Raw genomic sequence first — 19,104 nt, forward strand, 5'->3', positions numbered from 1 at the left:
AGGCAGTGGGGTGTTTGTGGCTGTGCACGCTAATGTATTGTGTTCATATACCGTGTGTGTGTGTGTTTGTGTGTGCGTTAGTGTGCACATGTCCGTTCTTTTGTGATGATATTCAAAATAGTGTGTGTGTCGGTTTGTGTATGTGAGAGAGAAACTGTGTGCAGGCGTGCGTTTTGGTGCGCATGCGTGTGTTCACACCCAGCTTTGTGATGCACAGGGGCACATGCACACCAAGCAGACCAAAGATTCTCCCCCATGCTGGTGGATGTGCTCTGTGTGGGTGGATTTGCTCCGTGCGGGTGGATGTGCTCTGTGCTGGTGGATGTGCTCTGCGTGGGTGGATGTGCTCTGCGTGGGTGGATGTGCTCTGTGTGGGTGGATGTGCTCTGTGTGGGTGGATTTGCTCCGTGCGGGTGGATGTGCTCTGTGTGGGTGGATGTGCTCTGTGTGGGTGGATGTGCTCTGCGTGGGTGGATGTGCTCTGCGTGGGTGGATGTGCTCTGTGCAGGTGGATGTGCTCTGTGCTGGTGGATGTGCTCTGTGTGGGTGGATGTGCTCTGTGCGGGTGGATGTGCTCTGCGTGGGTGGGAAGCTAGGCAGACCAACGGTCCTGAGGCTCGATGAGATGAATCCCTGTTACCAAGCATACCTTTCAACACAGTCTCTTTTTAACCAAAAGAGGGATCCGACATGTAAACAGGGTCCACATGTTCCTGTGTTTATCTCTACATCGTTTCTCCATGAAGCATGATTTCCCACTCTATACCTTATAAACTCCTAAATGAATGGGTTCCAAACTGAGTTGTGTGGACAGCTTTGTGATACTAGGAGGAGTGTCTACTTGTGTTCCAGTGGGACTGTCTCCACTAGCTCTAGAAGGGGCTTATCTTACTTCCAGAGTATCTACCGTGGAGAGACTATCTTCCAAGGAGATCATGAGCAACTAGAAAACCATTGTCAAGTAATTTCAAGTGCGATTGTCATGGCTTACTCTAACTGTTAAGTACGGTATATAAATTGATGGCTCCAAAATACTTTTAAACATTCTACTTTTTTATTTAAGATCTGTATATGTTTATTGTATGCACCTTCCTACCACAGTAAATTCCTTGTTTGTGTGAACTTACATGGCGAATAAAACAAATTCTGATACTGATTCTGAAATACTTTCTGTTGATGTTATGTATTTTCTATATGGCTCTACTAATGGCTGATGCAAGAAAAAAGTCATCCACACTGAAATATATCCTCGAGAAGGACAACATTATTCAAAACTCCATGAAAATACTCAACAGAGCAGAACTAAATAGAGCCAAGGACAGAGTAAATCTCTGCTGTCACCAAGAAAAATGACACAAACTGTCTCTTTTAAAATCTGTCTCTGAAATTGTTTGGGTAGATAGTGTACAGTGTTTGGTCAACAGATTTTCAGAATAACTTGTATGATTTAGCTGTAATAAAATAACTAATCCTACAGGCTATGTTCCCCTTAAAATGTGTCATATTATCACATTCATGTTAAAGATATGAGGTTGAAAGATTGATGTGACATTTTGAAAGCAGTTTCTCACTGTTATCAATACAGACTGTAAGATTACAGTTACAGTTCTAAAATAGTACAAAACTAACTGCGAGACACCCGCATCAAATCACAAAGAAAATAACATAATCTGTATGATAACAGCAGCTAATTCGCTATGTGTAGAATGTGCTTCAGGCCATTTAATCTCAATGGTAAAAAAACTACTTGATGTGGACTTAATTAATTGCACTATAGCCTACACCGGTGGTAGAGATTGGTAGGCTACCTGTGTTGTTATTACCCGAAGGATCTGCAGCAGATGCTGTACAAGACGGGGAAGTATCCACTACTGACGTAAGCAAGAGCTGGTGACTCAACCTGCGTCAGGCTTCGTGACTTTACTATAGTTAGTTATTTTACATCATATGGATAGTTCAATTGTCCCGCAACGACCACGTGGAACCCCAAATTATTGGCCTATAAATTGAGTGAATGCCAAAAATATGTACATATTTTATGTAGGCCTACATAAAACCTTCAGTTGTCATATCGGTTAAGGTTGATGTTTTTAGCTATTAATGTTGCCTATGCCTGCAGTTTGTGCAGGTTTGAGTGGCTGGCTGCGTCAGACTTGACGCGCCTCACCGCAAGTCAATTCCGTGGAGCGGTGATTTTTTCATCTCTGTGCGCGCAGAGATGCTGTATTCGAAGATTGCGCTTGAGCTAAAACTGATTATAGTTACACACACGGGATTATTCAAGTTATAAAGAAATTTGTTCCACGGCATCTTGCATCTCGAATAAGGTAAGAATAAATGTAAACGTGCATTCGTTAGATTTTCAATTTTCACGTGCGTTAATGTGAATTTACCGTGCATTCATGGGGATTCACCTTGCATACAGTTATTCACAGTAGGCTGACAATTATTATAATTGATGTATTTGTAACTGAGTGAGATACGACACATTTGTCAAATGTCAAATGTTACAGTTTCATTCATCTCCACTGCCTAGCGGTTAGACATACGTATATCGAAAACGTTCCTTTACCATTCGGAGATGGTTAGACTCTCATTACAGATCAGAACATCAGTGCGTCGGACTTCAAATTAATTGATCCCGACCCGTGTAGACATCCCTCAGTGAAATTGTATAAGTGGAACGTTGAAATAGGCTACCGCTCAATATAAATATCCACGCGTGCGCCGTATTTGTTATCACTTATTTGACCTTGGTCGTTCTGTGATAGGTTTAAGGAAGGTTACGTTGTAGTAGCCAATAAAGGATTAAGGCTTCGGACCGTCCTAAAACGTACACCATTTGCTCTCCTCCACATTTTGGATACTACATTAGCCCTGGTGTAGATTGTCAGTCGGGCCTTGGATTTACCATGTCAGATGGCCACGCAAATTCATAACCAAATATAGAAGCTGCCTCTAAAACACCTGCCTCTAAATTATGAATTCCAGTCATTTCTTTCAACCATTTGTCTTAACGTAAACGTTATCTTATGTAAACATTCTGAACAGCCTGAAGACTGCATGTGAATTTGAACTGGCAAACCACATTTTCTGCTTGGACCAGAAAGACAAGCAAAGACACTAGTCTTTGATGTGGCTACCAGTCTGTTTTCATTTAAGGTCTTGTCACTGTCAGTTGCAGCAGTCCTTCAATGGCTATCATGTCAGTCAGCCAGTACAAGAGACTGAGAGAGGGCCCTACTGATGCTGCAGAGATGGCATTTCCATTTTGCATTGAAAGCCATTGCCTAGCAACCTCACTAGACAGGAGTGAATATCTTCCTCAGAATGTGTAGTAACCTGTACGCTTGCTTCAACTAGACCAACTCCCCTGTGGAGAGATTGGCACAATAGATATTGGCACAGATTCATATTTGTCCACATCAGATTTGACCCCTTTGACAGTTTAGTGTCTTTTTCCAAGAGCCACTAAATCAGTATTCGCACTTGTGACAAATGTACATGTCTATGTATCACTGTATATCTGTTCAGAATAAGATGTGATGAGTAACTGTGTTACTGGGAAATAAAACAGATCATAGATATCATCATTCACCACTTAGAAGCAGTTGATAAGAAAGTCTCCCCAGAGTGACAGGTTGTCTTGGTGATCGGGGATGTTGTGGTGTGCTGTTCTCCTCAGTTCCTCCTACTCACACTTCCTGGTGCTCAGGAGGAAATCACTCGGGCTATTTCTGTAGACATACCCCCCACCGTCACTGCTCAATAATAATTAGGACAGTTAGCTGCCTACCAACTCGATCAACTTGACTTGCATAAGTTTAAAACTAGGCCAAGAATTTAAGTAATCTCTCCACATTTTTACAGCTGAAGTATTCTGTTCACCACCACAATCCTTGACCTCACTTCTCAGCTTTCGTGTAGGCTTCTGTAAGGAAGCAGAAATCCCATGAGTCCTAGTATTGTCTTGTGAGAGGCTGTGGGAGCTGGGAAGGGAGGTATGTCAGAAGAGCTGCTGCATGTCGTGACTGCAGGGATGCCTGTGGTTGAGGAATGCAATGTGCGTGCAGCTATTAGCCCAGTCCTGAGGGTGGTCCGGCTGGTTGGCTGGCTGGCTGGCCACCTTCTTAAGAAGTCACTGCACATGTGGTCTCAGTCTTCTGACCCTCAAAGCTTTGTGATGTTTTTTAGATTCAAACAAGCCTGCTTTGACTGTCTCGTGTGACGTGTCTGGTCTTTCACCAGTCACCAAAACAGCACCCTAGATTGTTTTTTTTTACTTTGAATATGACCTGCCATTAAAAAAACATCTTGACTCCTGGTTATCTTTTCTCTTGTTGCTGTCTGACATTTAATCAACCATATATGTATCATCAAATTTCTCTTTCTCACTCCTTTTGGGCAAATGCCAAACATTTCATGCTGTGTTTGTTTGTGATACATTCATAAAATGCTCACTCACAAAACTATCAATGTATGTTCTGTGTTAAGGAAGTTTTTCCTCAGAAAATAGAGACTAAGTCACTTGTGGTACTAGAGCAGGATTGGCACAGTCTGTTTTTCTTTTAGCTGTGAGCTAAAACAAGTAGAGTCTGAAGAAGGCTAGTGACCAGCCCAGAGGACTACAGGATTTCACCACTAACCTCCACAAAGTTAGTCTCAACATGTGAATATGGGGGATTTACACTTTCTCCAGACACATCTGCTGATAACCGTGAGGCAAGGGCTAATTTAGATAATTAACATCGAGGCATTCCTAATGCCGATACGTAGGCTAACTGAGCTCTTTCTACTGCTGAATTTACACCTAGTATTTGTAAGTATAAAATGTCACTTTTCGTATCCAGAATTTCCATAGCCAACTTGTTTATTATTCTCATAAGAACAGTCACAAGACAGATAAACAGCACTTGTGATTCTTGTGATTAGCAGCAGCTGGTCACGTGATCTGACTTGAATGGATTTCAGTGTGTATTGTGCCTTAAATAATCAAATGTCTTTCATACTCATGAACGTTAACTGAATAAGCACAATTCTTGGATTTAGTTGATGTTACATTGTGCAAAACACAATACATTCAGGTTTGCCCATGTTTATAAATAAACATCTGATAAATCGTCTGCCTTGTTATTCATCTATCAAACACATAATCTACTGAATAATTTCCTCTAAATGCATTTGTTGCAGAAGCCTGATTAAGATTGTCAGCACACTCAAGGCTTTGTCTGGCCAGTGACTGGCAGTTTTGACCTTTTGAGGGGTGTGATGGGGCAACTTTGAAACTCATTATCTGTCACTGACTGGCTGCCTCTGCCTCTCTTAGGACCCATCTTGTGAGTTGTAAGTAAATGAGTGTCCACAAAGATTAGACTCCTCTACTCATGAACTCAAGCAGTGCATCCCTTTTTGGGCTGGGACATATTCAGTTCTATATTAGTTTGCTGGGTGGTTAACTGTGATAAGGCATAATCCCTGCACTGGGGATTGTGGGTTCGAAGTATAACATCAATATCTCAAAAATCCATCTTGAGAACCTAGACTGGTTCATTTAAATCCTCCCATTGCACTGGTTCTTCTCAGACAGCGTATAAGTGTGGTTATGGCGAGGCAAAATCGCTAACCATCTGTAAACTTCTCTATTCACAGCTAATCCACCCAGGTCTCTCCTGTGTCTGTCACCCTCAACACCTTGGGCCTCCTTCTCCTCCTCTGGCCCCGAACATTAGAAGACCCCACCACCAGCAGACCCGACACCATGCCTAAGAACAGCAAAGTGACCCAGCGCGAACACAGCAATGAGCCTGTCACCGAGTCCGTGGCCGACCTGCTGGCTCTGGAGCAGCCTATGGATTACAAGAGCAGTCAGATGAGCATGGGTCTGAGCCCAGGGGCCATCGCCCCCGGCAAGGGCCTGCTGCCCTCCCCAGACCCGGACGGCGAAGAGGGGAGGCCGGCCTGGAACAACAAGCTGGAGTATATCCTGGCCCAGGTGGGCTTCTCTGTGGGCCTGGGGAACGTGTGGCGGTTCCCCTACCTGTGTCAGAAGAACGGTGGAGGTGGGTCACATGTCTTTTTTTTATTCAGACACATCTGAAACGAAGGGTGTAGAAAGACAAGAACAGTATCATACCTTCACAGTTACCTAGCTAACAGGCCACAGCTCATGTATTTCTGGGGCCCAGGCGTGGAATGTGTTGGGCTTGGTTGAGAATGGTAATTACATTAGCTGATTTGATTGCTGTTCTATTTACTGTGCCGCAATTGATTGCTGCCTTGCCGAAACACATCATAGAGACATCGTCTCAGAGTGCTGTTGTGTGTGTGTATGGAGAGACAATGGAATGTGTGTTTTTGCTTGTCTCAGTAAAAGAGTTTTAGGGTCAAACCACGGGACAGCTCGTGCTGTTCTTACATGTGCTATATAACTACCTGTGATTTCACACCTGACTGGTCTGACAGAACAATGTCTGTCCATGCAGATGCCTGTTATTCCCCATCATTTACCATCGCTCTTTATCCAAAGATCAACACAATGAAAATGCTCCAAGTATATTCCTGCTGCACAGTGCTGCTGACACATTGATTTGTATGCAGTTTGTTGTTCATTTCATGGAGATGGTGAGAACATTACTGTTTAGTTCAGCTTCTTGGAGGATTACTGCACTTTACTTGGATGTGAGAGAAGGAGTTGTCTTGCTGAGCAAATGTGTGCATCTTTTCGTGGCCACTGAATATACCGTGTCACCTTATCCATCATCCTACCTTTCACACCCGAGGTATCTTGTTTAGTTGGAAGTACAACACATTTAATAATGTGATCCTCGTGTTTTTCTTTCACTGCATATATTTCTGTCATCCAATTACTCTGCCATGACAAGCCCCACACTGAATAAGTGCTTTGCCCGGGCATAAAAAGCCTCACTGGGATATGTAGTGTGATATGGTTCTGGCTCCACCGGATATGCATCAGGGACTGAAAAACACCATATTAGTTTCATTTGTCTGGCTTGGGTGCTTCTTTCCTCCTGTCTCTTTCTCTCTCTCTGTGTGTCTCTCTCTCTGTGTCTCTCTCTGTCTCTCTGTCTCTGTTCCTTTCTCTTTCTTATTTCTCTCCCTCCCTTGCTTTATTTATCTCTTCTCTCTCTCCACACTATACTCTTAAACATATGAGTATATCCATTAAATGCTCATCATTTTCAGACAGTTTGTTGTTGTGGGTGTTGTGTGTATACTAATTGTATGTGTGATAACATACAGTATAATCCAATATATAAATACAACGTTAGTCTCTGTGTGTGTGTGTGTGTGTGTGTGTGTGTGTGTGTGTGTCTATGTGTCTGTGTGTGTCTGTGTTTGTGTGTGTGTGTGTGTGTTTCCTCACTGAAACCTGACACCATGACAGTTCATACAGTAGTTTCAATCCCTTTTCTAATGATAAGCCAGCCGACTGTCTTTCTGTCTGTCTCCCTCCCCCCCCCCCTCCCCCCATTGTGTATTCAGCAAGAGACATGCAATTTCCTTTTAATCAAAGTCCTACAGATTTGACATTGAACAAAGCCTACATAGTATTAGAGCACTCAGTCCTATATTATAAACCCCTCACTCCAAATAATGGTGTTCCTTTGTGCTGCAATATTGGGGTATTTTGTGTGAAGTTTATTGCTTGTATACGGCTGTAGAGCTGCTAGGGTTTCTTTGAAGAGTTGATCCCAACCCTCAGTCCTCCCCAGTGTACTATTAAGGGGAATTGCTCTCTGAAAGCAGGTAAGGGCTGCTTTCAGGTAAACCAGTATGATCCGGTTCCCCCTTTCCAGAAAGTCTTTTGTCACCATGGTGCTTCTTCTGGCTGAAGCGTCACAAGGTCTTCACATCCCAGGTTTATTCCAGAGTGGCTGACACTCTCTCTTCTGCTGGGTGCTAAGGGGGGGGGGGACTTGGGGGGAGCAATTTAGACAAAAGTGGATTAGAGAGAGGCACAGAGAGCAGGCATTAGACTACAAAAATAGACCACTAAAGGACAATGTGAATGGTCCCCAAAATGTTGAGTTAGTCAAATGAACAAAATAGAATAGAACAGGAATAAAATAGAAAAACTCTCAAATAAATGTTATAAGATTTGGATATCCCTCTAACTCTTGGGATGTAATTCCCCCTATCTTCCACCCCCTCCCTCCCTGTCTTCCTCCCCCTCCCTCCCTGTCTTCCTCCCCCCCTCCCTCCCTCCCCCTCCCTCCCTGTCTTCCTCCCCCTCCCTCCCTGTCTTTCTCCCCCTCCCTCCCTGTCTTCCTCCCCCTCCCTCCCTGTCTTCCCCTCCCTCCCTGTCTTCCTCCCCCTCCCTCCCTGTCTTCCCCTCCCTCCCTGTCTTCCCCTCCCTCCCTGTCTTCCTCCCCCTCCCTCCCTGTGTTCCAGGTGCCTACCTGGTACCGTACTTCATCCTCCTCATCATCATCGGCATCCCTCTCTTCTTCCTGGAGCTGGCGGTGGGCCAGAGAATCAGGCGTGGAAGCATCGGGGTGTGGAACTACGTCTACCCACAGCTAGGGGGCATCGGCGTGTCCAGTCTCATGGTAAGTCCCAGTGAGCAGACGCCAAGTCCTTTACACGCAGACCTGAGCAGCCCTCGGTGGCTGGCTTCGGTTGTGCCGTTGCCACGACGACTGCACACATTCCGTCTGATGTTGGTAGCCTGAAGGGCAGTAACATTCCAAGTCAGCAAAATGCTTTTCCTGTCTGACCACTAGCGGGGCCATGCAGTGTTGATTTTAGCAGCCGCACTGAGACACCAGACACAACATTCTAAAGCCAGTGCCGGCTAACTCTCTCGTCCCCAGGCCCAGTAAGCCGATTGTTTTAGGGATCCGTATGCCCAGTGTATAGGTATCAGTGTATCCAGTGTGTGAGGGTCAGGCTTTGGGTTAATAGCAGAAGGGTTCAGATTAGGTAATAGCAGAAGGTAGGCGGATGCCAGCACCGGTCACCGCTTCCTCCTTGCTCCTTGTCCTCATCGTCTGTCACATCCCACCAGCCAACTGTGGTCGAAGACACACACCCTCCAGGCTGGTGTCCACAGGCAGCTCAGAGAGCAGCTGCAACACCAGGATGTCTCCTGTCCGTTCGTCCCCCCGGTCAGTCAGTGCCTGATAAAAGCAGGTTCTCAGAGCCTGGGGCATTGAAGCGCAAGCTTTAGCAGCTATAAATACACCCACATAGGTCCTCAACACAGGCTGCCGAGAGAACACACCTCAATTATTCATACGCACTGCGACTCAGGCCCACTCTGTGAGTCTGAGCAAAGCCCCAGATTACGAAGGGAGCGTTCAGGACTGCGGGGCGTTCTACCTGTGTTGCTCAGCGATGTTTGTGCGTCGTTGAATAAGTTGTGTTTCTGAGAACGGGGCATGGTTTTCATTTTGCCTGCAGGTGTGTGGCTTTGTGGGTCTCTACTACAACGTCATCATCGGCTGGAGCATCTTCTACTTCTTCCAGTCTTTCCAGTACCCACTGCCCTGGGCTGAATGTCCAATCAGGAGAAATGGAACCCAAGCCAGTGAGTGCCAAACCCATGTAAATTACAGTGCAGCACAGTCAAAACTCCATTACAGTCCAGGAAAGCATAGAAACAACACGTCGGCTCAAGCCAGTTGAGCACAGACCACAATACAAAACCCTGCAGTCCAACACAGCAAGATGCAACGCAAACAGATGCATCTGAATGTAAGACTAAGCCGCATCTCATTAGGCTGCACAGTTCGTCTCTTCTCGTGCTTCGCAGCGCCCTCTCAGTCAAGTCAAACAGTCCTTCAAGGTCTTGTTGCAAGCAGCTGGGCTTTCTGCTGACTGCAGAGCTGGCATGGCGTGATGCCCGATGAGAGAGAGCAGGCTGTCAGGAGGCCAGATCCCGCCGACGCAGTCAGTTCCCTGAAAGCCCAGCAGCTGGTAGCCTCCGGAGACTGACAGAGGCTCACACAGGTTTAGACAGAGCAGAGTTAGCATTGTAGCTTCCCTAAGCCAGTTTCACTGTAAATCATGTGAACATTAGCTTCCCTATGCTGGGGTCGCTGCATGTTAGCATGAACATTTCCATGCTGGGTTCAATGCACATTGACATTAGCTTCCCCTGTGCTGGGTTCACATTGAAACCAACGTAGCAGGCTCTAATGGGTTTTATTTCAAAACAAGCCCTTACTTTGCACATTCACTACAGCAAGCAGCCAAGAATGTCAACCATTAACCCTGTATGTGGACTTTTAAATATAATAAAAATGTGGATTTTAGGAATCTACTCATGTATTCCTATCTGTGTCTGGTTGTTCTTCTACCGTTCTGTAGTTGTGGAGCCAGAGTGTGAGAAGAGTTCTGCCACTACATACTTCTGGTACCGCCAGACCCTCAACATCACCAGCTCCATCGATGACACCGGGGGCCTCAACTGGAGGATGGTCCTGTCTCTGCTGGGCGCCTGGATTATCGTCTGTCTGGCCGTCATCAAGGGCATCCAGTCATCCGGCAAGGTGAGGGGTCTCCCGGGCTGAGCCGCAGGGACTGAGAGTTGACTTTGAAGACACTTCCAGAGCAAGCCGGCACATCATGATCGGACACAGAGCAGAGAGAAACATATACGGTGTTGTTTATATAATCATATTTAGACTTAAATTGACTGTTGTGGAACCACTTTCCAGGGGGTCCTGGGTCTAAGCTGTGGTGCTAAAACCTGTGACTGTTTTTCTGTTCAGTTTTGGTGATTATTTGTGCTATAAGGGGAAAAGCATGAAAAAGGGATATGGTATGGTTTAACCGCACTCACAATGAAGATGAGAAGATGCGTTGGCTGTGTCCATAACTGTGTCCTCTGATCTTCTTCCAGAGAATGAGTCATGTAGCACAACAAAACATCCAACCCACATTTTTGAATAGGAAATTCGAATAACCAAAGAGGGTGCCAAGAACAGACACATTTAAAACATACAACAGGAATGCCAAAGAAATCCACAAAATGCCGTAGGATGAATTCTTAATCTGAACTCTCAGAACCTCAGTTGGGAACAATTTTCAGATGCTTGAAATGAAGTAAAAATGCATTACAATTCATTCTATTCTAGTGTGAGTGTGGGTTGAGCATGTTAGACGCACCCATGCCTCATTGTGTGTGTGTTGTGTTCGGGCCTGTCAGTCTCAGTCTCTGTGATGGATTAGGGTTGGTGTGGACCCTCTACCACGCAAGCCTACAGGTAGGGTGGTGTGTAACGAGTATCTCTCTCTCTCTCTCTCTTTCTCTCTCTCTCTCTCTCTCTCTCTCTCTCTCTTTCTCTCTCTCTCTCTCTCTCTCTCTCTCTCTCTCTCTCTCTCTCCCCCCTCCCTTCCCAGGTCATGTACTTCAGTTCCCTCTTTCCGTACGTGGTGCTGGCCTGTTTCCTGGTCCGCGGCCTGCTCCTCAAAGGAGCCGTGGACGGCATCGCTCACATGTTCACCCCCAAGGTGAGGGGGGCGAGCCGCCAAGAACACCGCAGCTATCTCTGAATCTCAAACACAGGGGCTCGGACTTCCTGCCAAGCAGGAAGCCCGGTATCTGTCTCTGTACACACACACGTCCTCATACGGCAGTGTGCCTGGGCGACCCTGGGATGCGTCTCAAATTGGAAGGAGTCCGAGCAGTGTGTTGAGAATTCTGCTGTCGTTTGATCCCCTATCCATGGATGTTTGGATACCTAATACATAGTGAACCTTTTGTATGACGCACAACCGTGTTTGTCCATATATGGGGATTCAGAGTTTGAGACATTTCTGCAGCTCTATAATGGTTAGCGCTTCTCCCATATTAGACTGAAAACTTGGCTGTTGTCGCCATCTCATGGTTGACTGAGGGTACTGATAGCTCTTCACATGTAGCAGAAATGACATGGCAAAACACATTCATTAATATAAAAAATATATTTTACATTTTAATTTATTATATGGCACTGTATACTAGCAAATAATAGCATATAGCAAGGAAAAACATGGCACATGCTCCACCTACATACCATAAGTAAAAGGTTTTGTCATTATTTTTGCACAATGTATGCACAACTTTTGCCCGCCATATCTTCAGAAGGATTTAATACAGAACTGTAGTAGAGATGTAGTTATTGTTAGACTATGCCTGGAATAATACAGACTGTTCCTTGGCTATAACCACTGAAACACTGTTCGAACTCCCCTAACCTCCCCTAACCTCCCCTAACCTCCCCTAACCTCCCCTAACCGCCCCTAACCTCCCCTAACCTCCCCTAACCTCCCCTAACCTCCCCTAACCTCCCCTAACCTCCCCCTCGTGTCCCCAGCTGGAGAAGATGTTGGAGCCGCAGGTGTGGAGGGAGGCGGCCACACAGGTGTTCTTCGCTCTGGGCCTGGGCTTCGGAGGGGTCATCGCCTTCTCCAGCTACAACAAGCGAGATAACAACTGCCATTTCGACGCAGCGCTGGTCTCCGTCATCAACTTCGTCACCTCCATCCTGGCCACACTGGTGGTGTTTGCCGTGCTGGGCTTCAAGGCCAACATCATGAACGAGAAGTGTGTCGTGGAGTGAGTACCTCTTCTGTACTGCTCCAGTGTTGCCAGTAGGGCTTTTTGTGTAGTGTGAATAGTCGGAACACTAGATGACATTTGACCATTAGACTTTGGTCACAAATGTTCATCTGAATTCATTCTGGAAAGATTCACAAATGTTTATCTGAATTCATTCTGGAAAGATTCACAAATGTTCATCTGAATTCATTCTGGAAAGATGAAGTATGTGTAAGTACATGAGTGCTTCTTCCAGGCTACAGCTCCAACACTAACCCTAATACTATACCCCACCCCTCACTCCATGACTGTGTCCAGCAACGCAGAGAAGATTCTGGGCTACCTGAACACGGGCGTGTTGAGTCGAGAGCTCATCCCTCCCCACGTCAACTTCTCTCAGTTGTCGTCGTCCGACTACACGGAGATGTACGGCATCATCAAGACCGTGAAGGAGGATACCTTCAGCCAGCTGGGGTTGGACCCCTGTCTGCTGGAGGACGAGCTCAACAAGGTGAGCCGGCGGAACCACCGTCCATCTGATCTTCTGACCCGTGCTGGTGCTGTCGTCTCTAAAAGGTGTTTCTGATCCCGGTGGACGATGCTACGGTTGTGGTTTACTATGCTGTGCTTTCAGGATGGAAATCAGTAGTGTGGTGATTAGTTGTAGTGTAAGTTGCTTTCAGTTGGTATCTGTCCATCTTTCCCGCTCTGTCTGTGTCTGCAGTCGGTGCAGGGTACAGGCCTGGCCTTCATTGCCTTCACAGAGGCTATGACCCACTTCCCGGGCTCTCCCTTCTGGTCCGTCATGTTCTTCTTCATGCTCATCAACCTGGGCCTGGGCAGCATGATAGGCACCATGACCGGTATCACCACGCCCATCCTCGACGCATTCAAGATCCGCAAGGAGATCCTCACTGGTGAGGAGATGTGAAACTATTTCTAAGGGGTATTTATGGAGAAAAGGATAAGGGTTGGAAAGCTGCTAGCCTGTATGGCCATGAGTGCAGGTGTACTGCGTAGAAGGTGGTTTGGATGTCAGGCAGATTTGTTTCGTTTCCGACGTCTTTTGTTTTGAGAAAGATACCCCTACCTCTTAAGCAAGGACTCCCACGCAGGTTCGCTAGGTTCCTCATGCAGTGTTAAAGAACCGTGCTGTTCTCCTCTTCTCCTCAGTGGGCTGCTGTGTCGTGGCCTTCTTCCTGGGTCTGCTCTTCGTCCAGCGCTCAGGGAACTACTTTGTCACCATGTTTGACGACTACTCAGCCGGCCTCCCGCTCACTGTGGTGGTCATCCTAGAGAACATCTCTGTGGCCTGGATCTACGGCACCAAGAGGTCAGTGCCCACACAAACCTTTACCCTTGCTTGCTTGACTCTAGAGTTGTGGTTCAGTCTTTGTCATGGATTTAGTCTTTGTCAGAAAAAGTTTCCCCCCACTCCTCCGTCTCTGTCTGTCTTTCTCGCTCATGATTCTCCCCATGCCTCTCTCTCTCTCTCTCCCTCTCTCTCTCTCTCTCTCTCTCTCTCTCTCTCTCTCTCTCTCTCTCTCTCTCTCTCTCTCTCTCTCTCTCTCTCTCTCTCTCTCTCTCTCTCTCTTTCTCTCTCTCTCTGTCTCTCCGTCCTCTCCCAGGTTCATGCAGGACCTGGAGGACATGCTGGGCTTCAGGCCTTACAGTTTCTACTTCTACATGTGGAAGTATGTGTCCCCCGCCTGCCTCTCTGTGCTCATTGTTGCCACTGTCATCGAGATGGCCGTCAGTCCCGCGGGATACAACGCCTGGGTGGAGGAACTGGTCAGTGACTCAGCAACCACCTCCCATAACACGATACATTAACTGTAGAGTAAGGGATGTCTGTGAGTGTCTCTGTGTGTGTGTGTGTGTGTGTGTGTGTGTGTGTGTGTGTGTGTGTGTGTGTGTGTGTGTGTGTGTGTGTGTGTGTGTGTGTGTGAGAGTGTGTGTGAGAGTGTCTGTGTGTGTGTGTTAGGATTCATGGAGTTCAACTCACGTCACTCCCTGGAAGCCTTCACGGTATTCACACTAGTCTGCTTCTCCTCCTAGGGCGCGGAGCGTTTCATGAGCTACCCGCCCTGGGCCCTGGGCATGGCCTATGCTCTCATCATCTCAGCCATGCTGCCTCTGCCTATCGTCTTCATTGCCAGACGCTTCAACCTCATGTCGGACGGCTCCAACAAGCTGTCCGTCTCCTACCGTAAAGGCATGATGAAGGACATCTCCAACCTGGAGGAGCAGGATGAGTCTCGCTTCATCCTCAACAAGAACCCCAGCGAGACGCCCTCCCCCATGCCCGCCCACCGTGCCTACCTGGGGCCGGGCGGCACCCACGAGATGACCAACACCAACTATGGCACAGGCATCGGGCCCAAGAGCGGGTACCAGAATATCACCTCTCCGGAGTCTGAACTATGATTTGTCCCCAATCGAACTTTCAGATAAACCACCCCCCCACCCCCCCCACCCCGAACCCTACGCAGAAAGAGAGAGAATTAAAGAGAAAAAGGCAGAGAGTTCCACTGTCACTGCAGCGTCCACACCCACGTCCCTCTACCATCTTCCTGGTTCTCCACTCCCTCACTCTTCCCTTGCTCACCAGGGCTGCCGACAAAGTGGATGATGGGAAATGGAGTCCTTATAGTTGTGAATACGGACTTCCTTTGTCATCTACTGCAGACAAAGGGATGTGGGGAGGTCCTCTCTGCAAGCAGGTGAGCCTGAGGGTGTTCAGACTGTAGACGGCTCTGAGACTAAGGTTATTTGGTTATCTGTCATGGGTACAGTACTGCAGGTACTTGTTTGCTCATAGTGTGTTTATATTAGTGTCTGTGGGCCTACTCTGACTTCAGTTGAATCTCTTGCTCTGTTGAAATGTCCCCAACACTGCAATAGCTTATGCTGAACTTGGGAGTTTCAAGAGTTGGTTATTTGGACAAATGTTAGTGTTCTTACCTCAAGGAGCTCTTGGGCCTTTTCTTCATTCTGTAAATTAGAACGATGTGAAGACCAGCAGGCAAACACATACTGTAGGGTGAAAGGGATTGAGAGAATATGTTCTTTTTTCCATCTGCAGGATCAGTTTTTCCCTACAGTCTTACTTCACTAGCCCATTGAGTGGAAAGACTTGATCCTCACTAGGAATCTTCTACTGTAACTATCGAAGGGAAGTTAGCACCTCCAGTATATAAAACCATTACAGAATCAATACCAGTGTACACACACACACAATAATGCAGTGTTTAATATATAAATATTTAAAATCACAAATTTCAGCTGTAGTCGAAGTGTAGTAGCGCCTATCAACGTTCATAAATCTCCTATCTCCATGGCATTGACAGTGTAGTATATTGTATAGTACATGTTCATGTGGCACTAGAACTGAGGTGTTAAGGTTCAAAGGTCAACGTTGTCGTTTTGATGTTTGACCATGATAAGCACAGCCCTCCTGTGTCTGTAGAACATCTCTGAGAGATGACCCACAGGAACTTTACCAATACCCAACCCCCCCCCCGCCCCCGTCCCCCCAAATACACACACACATTTGAATCAAGGTCAGAGTAGGAGCTAGTGTGCATCTAAAGGGTCTAAGGAAACGGGTTAGCGTTTGATCAGGCGTCCGCTCCTGGAGGCTGCGAGTTCCTCCTCTCCTGAGCGAGCACGTGGCAAAAATAGAGATGTGCGACCCAGGGGAAGCAGTATGTCACTGGCTGCAGCACCGCACCATGGAGACCAGTTTTCTCCCTAATGCCATTGAGGAGGAGGGAGGAGGCACTTTGTCGCTTGTTGTCAACACAACCTGCGTGCGCACACACACTCACACACACACACTCACAGTTTCTTCAGTCGCAGCTGTGAGCCCCTGGCAATGTTTTGGCAACGCAACAGCGACACTTGGTGACTCGTGGCTTCTGAACAGGTGTACTGCCAAGAGACGCATGTTTAGATTGTGGTGAATACTGTACTTCCAAAATACTAAGATGGATAGGAAGTTTACAATAAATTATGGGACGTTCTCTTAACATTTTAATAGATACTAACATCATATATCATGGGCACTTGTGTATGTCAATTTATGTGAATTGTCAGGTGATAAAAAAGCCTTTTAATTTTTTGGTGAGGATTTGTACAATGTTTAATCTGTCTTTTGGAATTTTGAAATGGGGTGAAAAAAAACACAATACCTACACTGGTTTTGTGACTGCAACAGCAGACTTTGACCACAGGGTGTCGCTGCTGGCTACAAGTGGAGCATCTGACAGTGTAAAACTGTGTCCTGCCCCTCCGTGAGTCTGTCAGCAGTGAGACGGAGCACATCAACGTGTGAAACACACTCATATGGCTGGTGCCTAAACAGCACCTCCGTGTCTGTTAGCCTTACGTTTTTTGTCTTCATTACTGAGATGTTTTGTAGTGTTCTATAGAGTTTGTAATGTTGTCGCGTCCGATTCACTTGAGCACTTTATGACAAGCAAAGACCCTGGAGTTGTCTGGGAAGCACAGAGCAGACAGCACTATTCACAGCACTGACTAGGATCATACGGATGCTTGTAGCAATAGAGAAGACAGAGAGATAAGTAGGAAGAGAACACAAAACAAACACAGCACAAAAAAGTAACTCTAATAAAGGCACAAACAGCGATAAAAAGAAAAGCAACTCTTGTTTATCAGTCAAGCACACGGTGCTTGACAAAGACAATTGAATCATTAGAAGCACAATGGATATGGCTGTATGTTTGAACATTTGAAATGCTCATTGGCTGGTGGAACACAGGGTGGTCGCATCTAAAATGTTTACTTTTGAATACCAGAAGCAGAAACGCATGAGGTGAGAGAGTGAGGGTCACAATGGGATGAATTCACAGTGGAAACCATAGATATATCTATGTTGGAATCACCCCCACACAGGAAGCTGAGCACTACCATACCAACATTATTGTTATAGATTACCATGCACTTAAACAGATGGACCACAGTCTTCTGCCAGCCCTATGGCTTATCACTGCAGAATGGCTATGAAAGAGTTTATAGATCGCCACTCAGCAGGTCACATCATTTGACCTGGTGTGATTGTTAAGAGACATCCTGCACAAAAACAGCACAAGCTATATCAGTCTTAGGGACACCATCACACACACACACACACACAAACACACACACACACACACACACACACACACACACACACACACTAAGGTTACCCTGCACTGCCAATTGCCCTCTCCATCCCTGGCACCCAGGAAGACGGCTGTTTGTTTTTTGTGAGCTATGTTCATAAATGTTAGACTGAGACACATGGGAAGGTACAGGTGGACTATGGTCTAAGCGTTCACACAATGGACCAAACTCTCACTTTGAAAAATGCCATGTCTGATGTCTTACAACGAGAAATCATAAAGGAGTTACTGAGGTAACTGCAACTCCAGGGCCTTTGCATTTGCATCGTGTCTTTACATTGTTACGAGTATATTGGATGAATCCCGTTTAGACACTTAGAAATGACTTCAAATGACAGTGGTGTAGATTTATTTTATTGTGACAAGAGGCTTTCTGTGATCAATCAATAACTATGATTATAGTACTTCAACCTGTGTATTTAATCTGTACATATCGATGTATATTCTTTCAAATTCACAATATCTATATAGTATAAAAGTGACCGGGTGAATACTTGAGCTGTAAATACTGACTGTATATTTTGAAATATTGCAGATTTTTGTAAGTAATGTACGTAGTGTGTCTGTAGATCTGTGATGTAAAGCCATCAATGTGGAGTCGGTGTTATCAATCTAAATAACGAGTGACTGTACACGTCGTGTGTTTGTGCGAGTGTGCGTAACGTATGTGTTTGTGCGTACGTGTAGGTGAAAGTGTTTAAATGTGTGTGTTTGTGTTTCTCCTCCACGCTTAGTGTTTGTGTGCTGCTTACTTCATCTTAAGTAGACAATATCCTATTGTAATAATGAATTGGGACCACTTCTGTAAGCAATCTCCTCTGTGTATTCTTAGCTGCTCTAAGGACCAGTGTTCCTTTACAGAAATGACAACTTGAACATAATCTTGACACAATGTGTAACCATACTTGAGCAGAAATCATCTCTTTTTGTCTCAGTACAGACAATAAATGTGGTAAAAATAAAATAAAAGGATCCACTTTTATGAAACACATGAAAGACTTATGAAACTCAGTTGGGGAAGTTTGTTGAAATCTTTTATTGATGTGAATATTTGAGGGTAGCGCAATCTCATTTAATCCACACAGAATTAGCATTATCATGTGATGGGAGTACATGTAATGGACAGAACATCAATGCAAATCTGTAGTATTAGCTTGTCATGCTCCATTTTGAATGGCTACCAATGAAATCACATTGGACTGTAGAAGCAAAGAAGACTAACAGTGTTCCACTACCACAGCCGTGGTTGTTTACCAGATCCCAGATGCTCTCTCATCCATCCTCAGGCAGAGACCCTCTGGTCTGGAGCCGGCCTGCATGCCTCCTCTCTGCAGCAAACCAGGAAGAGGACTGCACACTGTTGGCCTGCTA

General features: G+C 45.9%; 1 protein-coding gene across 1 annotated transcript; it reads left to right on the forward strand.

The window, feature by feature from the left end:
• The first annotated feature begins 5,704 nt into the window (after positions 1 to 5,704).
• Positions 5,705 to 15,089, forward strand: slc6a17 (solute carrier family 6 member 17). Its single transcript, XM_047040294.1, has 11 exons — positions 5,705 to 6,059; positions 8,413 to 8,570; positions 9,424 to 9,550; positions 10,333 to 10,514; positions 11,368 to 11,478; positions 12,324 to 12,565; positions 12,866 to 13,058; positions 13,272 to 13,464; positions 13,721 to 13,880; positions 14,176 to 14,338; positions 14,606 to 15,089. Exons 1-11 carry the CDS (start codon positions 5,759 to 5,761, stop codon positions 14,972 to 14,974), a joined length of 2,199 nt encoding a protein of 732 aa, XP_046896250.1. The 5' UTR covers positions 5,705 to 5,758; the 3' UTR covers positions 14,975 to 15,089.
• Positions 15,090 to 19,104: the final 4,015 nt, after the last annotated feature.

The sequence above is a fragment of the Hypomesus transpacificus genome, chromosome 18 (genome assembly GCF_021917145.1).
Source record: "Hypomesus transpacificus isolate Combined female chromosome 18, fHypTra1, whole genome shotgun sequence".
Classification (NCBI taxonomy): domain Eukaryota; kingdom Metazoa; phylum Chordata; class Actinopteri; order Osmeriformes; family Osmeridae; genus Hypomesus; species Hypomesus transpacificus.